Source organism: Trachemys scripta, chromosome 1 (assembly GCF_013100865.1).
Source record: "Trachemys scripta elegans isolate TJP31775 chromosome 1, CAS_Tse_1.0, whole genome shotgun sequence".
NCBI classification, from domain to species: domain Eukaryota; kingdom Metazoa; phylum Chordata; order Testudines; family Emydidae; genus Trachemys; species Trachemys scripta.
The window spans coordinates 97,003,621-97,017,014 of record NC_048298.1 but is presented as its reverse complement, the minus strand read 5'-3'; the positions used below and the strand labels follow the sequence as shown (position 1 = coordinate 97,017,014).

The 13,394-nt window shown below is 40.7% G+C and overlaps 1 protein-coding gene across 3 annotated transcripts in view; it reads right to left on the bottom strand.

The window, feature by feature from the left end:
* The window catches only part of ALDH1L2 (aldehyde dehydrogenase 1 family member L2), a 64,834-nt gene that overhangs the window by 27,598 nt on the left and 23,842 nt on the right, over window positions 1-13,394 (bottom strand). For 2 of the 3 annotated variants that reach the window (XM_034778381.1, XM_034778400.1), the window contains 4 exons: window positions 7,899-8,133; window positions 5,843-6,008; window positions 4,472-4,573; window positions 691-780 (listed from right to left, as the gene is read on the bottom strand). In XM_034778381.1, coding sequence (XP_034634272.1) covers window positions 691-780; window positions 4,472-4,573; window positions 5,843-6,008; window positions 7,899-8,133 — 593 coding nt within the window. Of the gene's footprint in view, window positions 1-690; window positions 781-4,471; window positions 4,574-5,842; window positions 6,009-7,898; window positions 8,134-11,893; window positions 11,928-13,394 lie in introns of those variants that run through there. The other variant, XM_034778391.1, reaches the window with a different exon arrangement.

Here is a 13,394-nt window from a genome sequence, read left to right as displayed (position 1 = left end):
CCTAAGACTGAACTGGGGAAGAAAGTATTGAACCCAGGCTAGAGGGTGTCTGGCCTGTGAAAGGATTATTTGGAGTTTTAAGCTGCAAGCAAGTCTCTGCAATCTGCCTAAAACAACATTTAGGGTGAAAATTTGCTGCTCATAACCAGTTTCTTTAGTATATTAAGCTTAGTTTGTGTGTTTTTTTATTTGTCAAAAAGCTGTTGCATCTCTCTCTCGATTTTCATAAGCTTATGCTGTACAGTTCTCTGTGCAATGCAAGACAGTATAATTTTGGGTTTGCACTCCAGAGGAGGGTGTGCACTTGAGTACTGGGCAGTTCCTTAGCTGATCTTAGCATCTCTGTGCAAAGCTGCAGCTGGGTGTGTCTCTACCTGTATGTGTGCTGGTTAAGTGCAGTCTGAAACATGAGGGAGAGCTTGGCTGGCTTGCCTCAGCAATATAGTGTAAAGGGAGCCCAGGCTGGTGGGTCAGGCGGACTCAGTGGTACCCCAGTTACAAGTGGCATCCAGGGGAGGGGGCACCCATCACAGATACATTTTATTAAGTGACTTGATCTATATTGTTATCAACAGGAGTTACATGTGATCACCAAAAGAAGGCTGCATTTCATCTGTAACTTTTATTACAAAAGCAAATAACAAAGATGATATGAAAAGTAAGGAAACACTTAAATTTCACAGACCATACCTGGCCATCAATCACTGTCCAGGCTCCAGGTACTTTATCATGCCCTCGGATCCAGTTATGCAAAGCTTCTGCAGGCTTGTCCCAAGAAATCTAGGAAATCAAGACGCATGATCTGATTCTTTCCTATCTCGCTATAAATAAAGATAACATTTCTTTCCAATAACAGCTACAAGTTGTTTCTCTCTTTCAGTTGTTTATTTAAGAATCTAGAAGGGGTCTTGGTTAGGAAAGGAAAGGAAAACTCACATTTTCTAGCTGGCTAGTCATCAGAGTCGTATACTGGGACACTATGAATCTTACTCAAAACTGCTTCTGCACAAGCTTTCCTTTTCAAAGTCTCTCATTCATATGATAAGTATGAGGATCACACATGGAGGATGCAAGGGTCCCACTTTATAAACTTTTTATAAATGGAACCTTCATAGCAAGAGTTAATAAATGACAGCTTATATTGATGTTAAAGACACAAGAAGTATGTGTTAGAGATGGGTACAATCCCATCCGTAAAAAAAGTTACTTATAGTTATAAGCACCCTGTGGGACTCTATAACAACTCATTAATCATTTATTAAAACACTAATCATGTATTTATCCTTTATCAACTCTTTATTAAATGAAACATTAATACAGCCTGGGATTCACACAAGGTATTCAAAGAATGAGTCTGTTTAATGCAAGGAACATGCATGGATCAGGCTGTGTTAAGGATCCTTTTGCATAGCCCATCTATGACCCTTGTAATCCTACACAATGCATGCATTGTGTTAGCACTTCTGCTGCTATGGGATATGATATGGACTTAAAAAATATTTATTACAGAACCAAGTCCATGATATTCAGTGGGTCTCTCTAGTTTAAGCTCAGAGAACATTTTACAGCTATGTTATAAGCTGATGACAACAGGGTTTTACAAAAGAGAAAAGAAGACGTCTCATCCAGCTCTCCTTACTCAGGCAGAATTCCCAATGAACTGAGTCTGAGTGAGGAGAACAGGGTTGGGACAACAGACACAAATTTAACAAGTGTCATAACTCTACAATAATAAATAAATAAAACTAAAAGGCTCTAAGTTTTTCTTAATAACTCATTTTAATTTTACAAGCATCATTTAAGTTAAACAACAGCGCTCGTTTTTCCTTGAGGCATCCTCAGCAGCAACCCTCCAGTGCACCTGTTGCAAAGGTCTAATATGCCTCTTCCCCAGGGGATTATCAGAACAGCAGGGACTCAGCCATCCTTCCTTAATCTGTTTTGTTGTTGTACCCATGATGTCCAGCAGTGTATGGGGACAACCAGAATGTGATCCAAGCCATTTATCTTTCTAGATCTGGGATCATTTTGGAAAAACCATCTGTAGATCTATTTGTCTCTTCAAAAATGCCAGTCAATAACTCTTGAGGCAGAAAAAGATAGTAGGCAGCATTTTATATGAAGACTTTCTATTGAGGCTACAGATTGAAAGCTTTGCTATGCTGTTTTTTTTTACCCCTTCTGTTATCAGTAGTTTGCAGCAAAAGTAATGGAGGAGTCACAGATAGCACTCTATATAATTTATGGTGGCTCTCCCAGCCTTGGGTAAGGTCCCTGCTTAAATAGGTAGAAAAAGCAAGGAAGAGTATTATACAACTGCTTGAGCATGAACAAACCATATAAAATATGTTCCCATTATAGTCTTTATCTAGATAATTTTTTTAAAAAAATACTTATTTAAAACTCCACCTGTTTGGCAGAGAATTAAGTTTTCCCAGCATGTAATCTATTTCTGGCAGAGAGTCCAGTGCAATTTGTTAGCAAAAAAAAAGGTCTAATCCAAATGCATTTGTACAGGCAGTCTGATACATTAAGAAACAGCAGCTGTTCTACACACGTTGATGCTGTGTAGATGATCCTAGATAGGACATTATGTTGCTAAATATAAAAGGCTGAAGCCAGGGCATATGAGCTTTGCCTAGGGCTCTATTACATATCCGTGGAATTTGTCCAAAAATTTGGGAGTAAAGGGATTAAATATCTTAAGATATTAATAACTTAAAAATATCAAAAAGTATCATTCTACCCCGTGAATACAGAGGAGGAATCACAGAATAAGCCTTTTCCTTTTTATTAGTGAAAAGAATGGAGGGTGGGATATTCAGATGCATCTAAGTGACTTAGGAACACAGGTCTCATTTACTTTCAATAAGACTTGTGCTCTTAAGCCCCTTAGGTGCTTTCAAATTCATAGAAGCCAGATCCAAAGCTCCATGAAGTCAATGGGATCCTTTCCATCAGTCTTAGAAGGCCATGGATTAGGTCCTTGAGGAATACCACCACATTTTAAAATACCAGCGGAACACTAGTCATTAGAAGAGGTTGTTATATTTATTTGTAAAATACAAGATCCAGTGTAAATTACATAATTTGAGTCTAAATGTTCTCCCTCTGAAATCAATGGCAAACTCGAAATGACTTAAATGGGAGCAGGAGCAGGCCCTTACTGTGCAGAGTACTCGATCAAAGACTCAACAGAAGATTAAGTTTCATGAGTGATGGCCATGAGGGACCATATGGTCTCTTGGCACTTGCAGAACCAAATCCTGGGATAGGAAAGAACACAAACCAACCAAGCAGCTCTTGGGTTTGCGCTGTTTTCAGAAAAGGGAATCACAGTCTACTATTGCTTTTTATTTAATCTTCTCCTCCCAACAGTTCTGTTCTCTCTCCCCCTATTCCTCTGCAAATGCTTCTCTGCCAACTGGTCCCCCTTTCCTTTGCCCATGCTGCTCAACTGCCTCCTCCCACTCTCTTCTGGGAATTCCTTTCCCATTGGCATCTCTTGCCTCTTCTCTGGCTGCAGCTACTGCTGATGGCACCTGTCCTTAAGGCCTGCTCCTGTTACCTCTCGTAATCCTTCTCCTATGCAGCCCCCAGAAGAGGAAGCTAATCTTTCTCCTTCTTGTTTTCAGCTGCTTTTAAGGAACAGCGTTATCTTTTTTTTTTTTTTTTTTTTTTGCAAAGAAGAGGCTAAACATCTCTAAAAACAGCTGGAAGCAAAGAAAAGAAGCCAATACTGTGTGATCCAGTAAATATTCTGCAGACTATGAAAGGTTCATGGACCAGAGTTTGAGACTCCTTGATCCAGGTACTTTGTTCAAATGTGATCACAAGTGAACATGCAGGTACAGAGCATATTTGTTTGTGAGTAATAATAATAAAAACAGAGGCAGAGAGGTTCCGTAACTTGCTCAAGGCCTGAGCAGAAGTCAGAGCTGGGATTGGAATGCAAACAACCCTCGCTCCTGCTTGTATACAGACCCCATTAGATCTCATCTCTCTCTCAGGCAGGATGGGCATTTTACAACATGCATATCTCCTACGCTCTGCTCCTGAGTTGTACGCTCCAGACTTCACATCTGAACTGGTTAACACAGAATTAGTCCAGAGAGAGTATTTGGTACTACAACACACTGTCTAAACTGTCTTTAAAGACACTGTGTGTGGCACTAACTTTACTCAGACGAGTTTGTGCGATTAGCCCCTTAATTTATTTTTAGAGCAATAATTTCTACAACTAGCGCATGTAGAGAACAAGTCAGAATGATAAAATATTTCTGCATTTTCTATCTGTGCCAGACTTGTTCTTGCTAATTAGGACATGATCCTGCACATGCTGAAGTCAAAGGGACAATTCTCATTGACTTCCATTGGAGTAGTACCAATACACCAGAGATCTTTCGGCGCATTGAACATAAAGTGTAACCACGCTGTTATGAGCAACACAGTGTTGTTAACACTACAGTACCTCTGCATTTTCTTTCTTCTGGATCCCTTCATATGTTGCCCCTTCTTCAGGCTGAGGTATCCGAGGAGCTTTACCATCAGCAATTAGCTGGACAGCTTCTATCTAAACAGGAAAAAAGCAGTTTTAATTGCTCCAATAGGCCAAATTTTCTCTTTGTTTACATATACTCTCCCCTCCGTTATACTTACTAGAGTCAGTAGAAGTTTTTCCTATGTAGGGTGCAGGACTTGGCTCTTTATTTATTTTTTAATCCAGGGTTGCTGAAGTGTAAGAGACTGATCCCGCAAAGACTTATGCATTTGCTAACTTTATCCACCACAGGCCCATTCACATCAAGAGTATTACTCACTCACAGTGAATAAAGCCAAGCACTTGCATAATCCTTGCAGGATTGAGGCTTAGCTGAGGGCAGAATATGGCCTATATATTGCATTCAGCCTTTCTGTTTTTAACAGTTTGCAAAAACAGTAATTACTTGGCAGATTCCCGTGTAAATTCCTGCCAATATTTAACAGGAAAGGAGGAAGGGATTTCTCTACTGTTCCATGCACATAGCATTTTTAAAAAACAAATTATGGTGTGTGTGGGTGTGGGTGTGTGTGTGTGAGAGAGAGAGCAAGAGAGCGAGAGAGATGCACCAACACACACACCAAAGTCCACACTTTTAGGTTTAAATTTGACTTCCTGATCCACAAGTAAGTAAAACAAGGTTCTGGAAATTTTGCTAAACAACAGAGCCCAAACCTGCAAATCCTTAGTCCCCTACATCATCTCACTGATTTCAGTGGGATTACTCCTGTGAGTAAAGATTTACAGGCTGTGGTGCTCAGATAGTAGCAAGGTACAGAAGAGTTAATTTGCTCTGGGGACACTGTCAAACTGCAATTGTCTTCATGCCTTCTGTGACACGTGGAAATAGTCACCTTTTTAAATAACAAAACAAAGGAAGCTCCAACAGAAATGTTGTCTCAAATTTTCATTTTTTTAATCTGAAAGCTCCAAGTCCCTGTTTTCTATGATGCTATAAACTATTTACTGCTGATCAGTCCAATTTAAAACAACAGGGCAAATTCAATCCAGGTGTAACTCTACTGAAGACAAAGGAGTTACGTCAGAGATGAATTTGACTCATTGACTTCAGAGGGAGCAGGATTTATCCCCAACTCAAAATATTGTGGGTCTCCAGTGGTGTGAATGAGCATAGCTTGTGGATTAGGAAGTCAACGGAATTACTTCAGCTGAAAATCTGGTCCAGTATATTCCAATTTCTTTAGTATCTAATTATATTTAATTTATGTTTAAATTCCAAGAGGATTAGATGTGCCAGATTTTTCCTTGTAAAATGTCTGTAGTCAGCACAAGCAGACTTACCATTGCTTTTATGCCTTCTGGGAAAAGAAAATGATTATATAAGTCATCCACAGTATCGTTCCGTCCTACATCACATTCCCGCTGCAGAAGAATTGGTCCAGTGTCCAGACCATCATCAGCCCAGAAAATAGTAAACCCTGCTTTTTTATCTCCTTGAATTAAAGTCCTGCCAATAGAATATTTTAGAGTAAATATAGAGGGAATGACCTTAGTCACAAATATCAACCCATTTGATAGTTCATATGACTGATGCAGGCACAATATGGAGAACTGTGTGTGTGGAGTCTAATCAGCTTTCTTAGTACAGTGACTTCATTGCTGTTATTCAAGGAGCTACAAGCTTGACACTGCTGATGTGTATACAAAATGACATAAACAAGACTGTGGCCAATGTTTTATGTGTTGTGCTTTGCAGTCCAGTCATTTTTGTTTCATAGTTTATTGTGCTAAATTATTTTAAATTAATTATGAATGGTACAACAAATGGCACAGAAGTTCTGCAGTGGGCTGTGATACCATTTGGAAGTTGGAACCATCAGTACTAACAAAACAAAATAGTACTAATGTCTGTGCATCTACACAGTCTTTTTCATGAACATCTCCAAGTCAGTTACTAAAATTAACTAAGTAAGCTTCACAATATATCTGAGAAGTAGGTAAGAGAAACAGAGGTGGTTCACTACTAAAATGTATTTCCAGGGTGGAACACAACAACTGTTTAACAAAGCACAGCAATACTACACAACAGTTTAAGACAAGTGGGTGGTGAAACATTGGAATGCGTTACCTAGGGAGGTGGTGGAGTCTCCTTCCTTGGAGGTTTTTAAGGCCCGGCTTGACAAAGCCCTGGCTGGGATGATTTAGCTGGGAATTGGTCCTGCTTTGAGCAGGGGGTTGGACTAGATGACCTCCTGAGGTCCCTTCCAACTCTTATATTCTATGATTCTATGATTCTATGATTCTAAGTGAATAGGAACATCATATCCAGTTATTGCCTTCAATGGAACTATGGTAATTTACATTGTCTCAAAATCTGATCCTGAATTTGGGAAGAATTTTAGCCACAGAGGTCCCAATTCCACAGGCCCTCCACACTGCTGGAAATTAGGCACAATCGTCTCTAGTTGCGTGGCTCAAAACTGACACACAAAATTAGTGAACACTTAACATTTGGCTGTATGTAAATCACCAACATCATTTCCTGCATGTTCTAAATGTTCCTTGGCAGCCTCCCCCCTTAGTTTTTGAGGCCTCACAAAACAACAGCAAAAGCTGAAATGCTTGTAAATTGGTGGATTTGGAAAACTGTAATGTTAGCAAAGAAGGTGATTGCACTGCAGAAGTGAGATTCTCAGTCTCTGGAAATACTAGCAAAAATACCTAAGCTTGTCATATTACTGGCTCTTGCAACTTGAAACAGAATATCCAACAGAAGAGAAGAGCTGCTTAGCAGATATTGTAGCAACACTGATGTGCTATAATAGAGGGTATAAGTCTTCAGTAAATTCTAATTCTGGTGGATTTAACTACATAACTACTGTTAGCAGTGGCAGATATATTGTTAAACCTCCTCATACAGCAGTAAAAGTGTACCCCTCTGTGTTTGAACTGAAAGAAGGCTTGACATAAGGAAGGACAAGCAGGGCTTGTTTACAGATATAATAAAAGTTTACAGATATGTAAAACCTTACACAGATATGTAAGGTACATATCTAAACCTGTTTAAATTTCCTTCATTAAGTGTGCACCTCTTTCTTTTTATATAGTGAATCGAGTTATGTGAGTAAAACCATACTAGAAACATGATTCATAGCAGCAATCTCAGTAGAATACTGAGTAATAAAACTGGTAAAAAAAAATCAATCAACAAAAACTACACTGGAACCTAGGAGTGATGGAGAGACCATGGGCCAAACCTTCAGGAAGGTGGCACAATTAAAGTCAATAGAATGATGCCAGTTTAAACCAGTTGAGGATCTGGCCTGTGTATCTTTCAGAGATATGGGAAATCTAAATAGCTTTGGGGTTTTTTGGTAAAAAAAATAAATCATCTCACCAATTGATAGCTGAAGCTCCTCTGTGGCGGGGAAGGATGGATGGATGGTAGATAATTGATCCATGCTTAGGACTGTCAATAACATCCATGGGGATGAACTGCGTACAGAATGGAAGTACATTTAGATCTGCTCCAACTGATTTGTAGGCTTCAACTACTTCCCGGATAGGCTTGCCCTTAACTCTCCATCTGGGGAACTTAAAAACAGGGGTGCCATCTTTCTCTGCTGCCAGTGCTAAGAAACAAGAAAAATAAATTTTTAAAAAAGAAGTATGTTACATTAAAAATTAAAATGTAACAAATAAGGATGACATCGTATGACAAGTAAATCAGATAGTTAAATAAAAATGGCTGCTTTATATTGATTCTAAAATGCCGTTGTACTCTATTGCCCTGTATATACTAACCCAGGCCCACAAAATTCAGGTACCTTTGGCATGGGGAGCATGTTACTCTTATTATATAGCACCATAAACAACTACTGTATGGTACTTGTCACAGGGTGGCTGGTCCCAGTGATTAAAGTAGGTCCAGCACCTCTGTGCCAGAACAGGTGCCCCCAGTCGGGCCAATTAAGGGGGTGCAGCTGACCCTGGATCAAGAGGGAATTTCAGTAGGTACGTCTATATTGAAATGTAAACCCAGGGTTTGAACTCAAGCTCAAGCCTAACCCCCCTTCTTTCTACACAACAATCGCAACTTAACACACAGAAAGGAAGATGAGACCTTGGCTGTGATCAACTAAACAGTCTCAAGTGTGCCAAGTTCCTTTTAGTATTACATAGTCTATCTCATACTCCAGTACGAGAAATAGCATGTGGAAAGGCTAAAATTTCAGGGAGAAAGAGCACAGTAAGAGGGACAACTGTTTTACAAACAAAGGAGCAAGTATCATCACGTAGGAGGCCATCAAGGGAGAAGGTTGGCATAGCAGTTAAACCAGGATTAATCAATTATTTTTTGTCAAGGTCCAAATTTCTTGGTCAAAGTATAGTCGAAGTCCAGACTCCAGAGAAAATAATATAAAAACAACAACAATGGTAATAATGAGTAAATAAAAAGATTTCAGTCTGAGATACAGAAGTGCCAAGCACTCACAGCTGTAACGATAGTTAGTGATGTCACAGTTCCCAAGGTAATAGCACCCTTGACCCCTTCATGGGCTCCTTGAGGGCACCCCACTTAGATCTCAAGCCTCTAAGAATTGTCTCTCTTAGGGCAGAGGCCTACAACTCTCTCCCTCTAGACCAGGGATTTAGGCTGCAATTTCTCCTGCCATTCCCTGTGAATATCTGATCAGGTGTGACTTTAGTTCAGCACCTTCAGTCCTGTTCTCTCAGGAGCAAGGACCAGACAGCCTTCAGAAAGGAAAGTATTATTTATTCAGAAGAAAGCATTGCAGAGAAAACATACCATAAAAACAATAAACAGCTTGTGTCAAGCTTACTAGGTGTTATCCTTTTTCCACATGGAGACCTGGCATGTTTTAAAGCTTCAGGTCCACTCGCAGGACCTGGTTCCATTGGTCACAGTCTCATGCCAGTTCTTGGATTGGATGAGAGAGGTCCCTTCCCATGCCAAGTTGGTCATTTTATATCATTTTCAGTTCTTTGTCAGGCAGTCTCTGGAACCAGGACAAACTAGAATATGCCATTTTCTCCAGGAATGAGACTTCTTCAGACTTGTTACCTACCCTCCTGCCCTGGTGATTTTACTTCCTGCAAGACCTTGTAACTCCCTAATTGGGCTAGAACAGTATCACTAGCCCATAAAGATACATATGACATTTATAAAGCTGATAAAGTCATATTTCTACAACTCATTTCACAGGTTGACAGTTCCTGATAGTTCATTCATGCTTATGTGACTTCTGTTACTGCATTGCTGTCCCAATTTTAAGAAAGAAATTAAACCCTTCACACCAGCAAGTAACAATACAAGGTGAGAAGGGAAACCAAGTCACATTTTTTCAATAAAAATAAATCAGCAGTTTCCTAAATGGGAGCTGTGTTTTGAACATATTAAGAACTATATAATGCTAAGTACTCTGAAAAATCAGGGCCTATGTGTGTCAGATTTGATACCCAAAATTAGTGGATACTTTTGACTTTATTGTCTGTGTCTTAGTTCCCTATCTGCAAGTTGGGGATAATGATGCTCCCTCATCTCACAGGGGTGTTATGAAAAAGACAGTACTCTTGGTGAAACATTCAGATACTATAGTGACATGTGCCATAGAAGAACCCATGAGGAAATTAATAATTCTGTCTTCATAACAGAGTTTGAATAATGTCTGGTAAATAAGGCCTGGGGCCACACACTGAACAACAAGGAAAAAATAAAATATTGAATAGTTGCTCAATAAATGAGCACTGTCCAGTCCGTGCACTGAATGAGCAGGAAAAAATAATATGGCATCATGTAATTAAAGACTGTACCATAATGCATACGCACAATGGTGCCAAATTAAGATTGCACAGGCCATCTTCATTCTGCATTTCCTAACTTTTAAGTAAATGACTGTGCAAGCTTAATAATGTTATTTTAGCATAGTGTGTGTGTGCGGGGGGGGGTGTGTGTGTGTGCAAGATTCTGCATATCCTAGTCTTTTCCTCTAGCAAGGAAATCTCAGTCCAGGTGAATTTTATGTGCACGGTAAGAAGGTCCTGTGAGGGTAGATAATTCTTACAGAACTCCAAAGGAAAAATATCACTATGGCCTTATGACTAATAAGATGATGACAGTCCTAAAGACACAGAGAAGGGAAAAGGAAATCCTTTACATAGGGAGCAGAATGGTATTCACCACCCCTCCCGCAATGTTTAGTCCTGCCTCATAGACCTGGGAAAAAAACCCAATCCTTTCGGCGTTACAATGTGCTCCGTTTCTCTAGTGTGTGCACATGCATGCTTGTGCTTGCACCCTGCTGTCCTGCATTGTACAGAATTAGATCTCCTCACCTGTTCATTGATTCATCATTGTTTTGCCCACTAATGGCTGGCCTGGAAAAAGGCTATATGCACTACAGCTACAATAGCAAACAATTAACAGAGTTTCCTTTTTGACTCAAGTGGTAGCAAGTCTTTCTGGAAATAAGGGTGAGAGTTCTTCTGAAGATAAGTGCATGCAGATAACTGAGGACAGTACCATATCTGTGTGTATATTCAGTCAAGAACAGAAATGTTCTAAGGACAAAGAACAAACAAGAAGCTATGTTCTAATCTCTCAGCGATGCAGCCGCTGCAGCCATCATTAAATTCATTTTTAGGGTCTATGTATTAAGCACCTATACAAACAGAATGGAATGATGAATTTTATTAACTGTCTAACCGTGACATTTCATATCTTGTCTAATGATCATATCTATCTGGAATAAGTTTGGTTTCATAGAACTTAATTTTCCACTTCAGCAGTTCTGTACGTGACTTTCAATACAACTACCTAAGATTCATTGCAGTCAGTGGTATCTTGCTATCTGGTTCAAATGATCACAGACAGCTCCCCTAAAATATATTTTCTGAGGCCCATTGTGTAGTCTTCCATCTCTATAGTTACAAATGAAGAAGAACGAGGAGTACTTGTGGCACCTTAGAGACTAACAAATTTCCTAATCACATCAGCCACACTATCAGAGCCTTGTTCACCTGGACATCTACCAATGTGATATATGCCATCATGTGCCAGCAATGTCCCTCTGCCATGTACATTGGCCAAACCGGACAGTCTCTACGCAAAAGAATAAATGGACACAAATCAGACGTCAAGAATTATAACATTCAAAAACCAGTCAGAGAACACTTCAGCCTCCCTGGTCAATCAATTACAGACCTCAAAATCGCAATAGACTCCAATGAGAAACTGCAGAATTGGAATTAATTTGCAAACTGGACACCATTAAATTAGGCTTGAATAAAGACTGGGAGTGAATGGGTCATTACACAAAGTAAAAACTATTTCTCCATGCTAATTTCCCCCCCACACACACAATTACTCACAACTTCTTGTCAACTGTTGGAAATGGGTCATCCTTGTTGGTGTCATTAGGCATAACCCTAGGTAACTCGGGAGGGTGGAAGACCATGAGTGTCGATGAAGCCTTCCTGCACTAGGCCTAAATGAACCAAAGTTCTTCCATGTTTAAACTCTAATTGACCTCAAAAGCCAGATGCAGAAATTGGAATGTGTAACTGCCAGTTATCAGGTGCAACAGGCTGCATACCAGTGCCAAGTGGTAATAATGAGGCCTGCATACTTCTGGCTGAAAGGCAAAATAACAAATCAAAGGAAAGGGACAAGATAATAATTCCAAGAGAAGTTACTAACAAGCTGGACTTATAGCCGGCAAAATGATTTAATTGCTTAAATGTAATTGCTTGCTACTTGCGTAAAGTAAACTATTATAAGGGGGGGGGGGGTGTTGAAGGGAAAAGCCTAGCTGCAAAAAGAATAAAAAGAGAAAACTGCTTGTCTCAGTGTGCTTGATCTGAGACGTGCCTGTCTCCTTGCACCGCTTTGAGATCTCAAATAAACTTTGATTGCTTCTCCACCCTGGTGTGTTCATTGGTGCGAAGCACACCGGGCAACGAACCCCGCTGTTGCTTTCCTCGGGCACTCTGTGCCGGCAACAGTCTTGGCGTCCCTGGGTGGGCTCGAGGCTGAAATTTAGCCTTGCCCGGACCCCTCTCGGAGGTCGACGGATTGCGGCGACGACCGACGCCCAGCGCGCACTGGTGGCTTCATCGGGGGTCTCAGCGGAGATGCGGTTTGGTCGACCCTGGAGGGCACAACGGTGCAACGTGCTCGTACAGTGGAGAAGCGGCTGCGGGCGACAGTGGGGAACCAGTCCCATGGATAGGGCGACGGTGCGAAACCGGACCCTTGGATAAGGTAGGAACAGTCCAGTGGGAACTTTACCTGTTTTGACCTGGGGACGCCCAGTGTCTCCCTAGGGTATGGGGCAGAGACTGAGTACTCCAGGCAGGGCAAGGTGTACGCCCTTAGAATGCATTCTGGTGAACTGGAAAGTGTTTGAATCGGATCCATTGACTAAAAGTAAACTGAAAAAGTTCTGTACAGTAGACTGGCCTCAGTACCAGCTGGAGGACCAGGAAAGGTGACCACCGGAAGGATCACTTAATTATAATACAATCCTTCAATTACTTCTGTTTTGTCAGCGAACGGGTAAATGGAATGAACATATGTATGTATAGTTGTTTATGTTGCTAAGAGATAGGTCAGATCTTTTGCAGAGGTGTAATTTAACCCCGACAGGATCGGCAGTGGCTAATGTTAGTCCCTCGAACCCCTCCCCGGTTGTGATGGCAGAGCCGGTGTCCCCTTCGGCTCCAACACCCCCACCATATAAAGACAAGGTGCCACAGGACCCAGAGATTGCCTCCTCGGTGGGATTCTATCCATTGATTACTGAGACTCGGATAGCCCATCTTGAAGCAAACAATCGCCCAGCCACTACTATGCAGGTCTATATGCATGTGC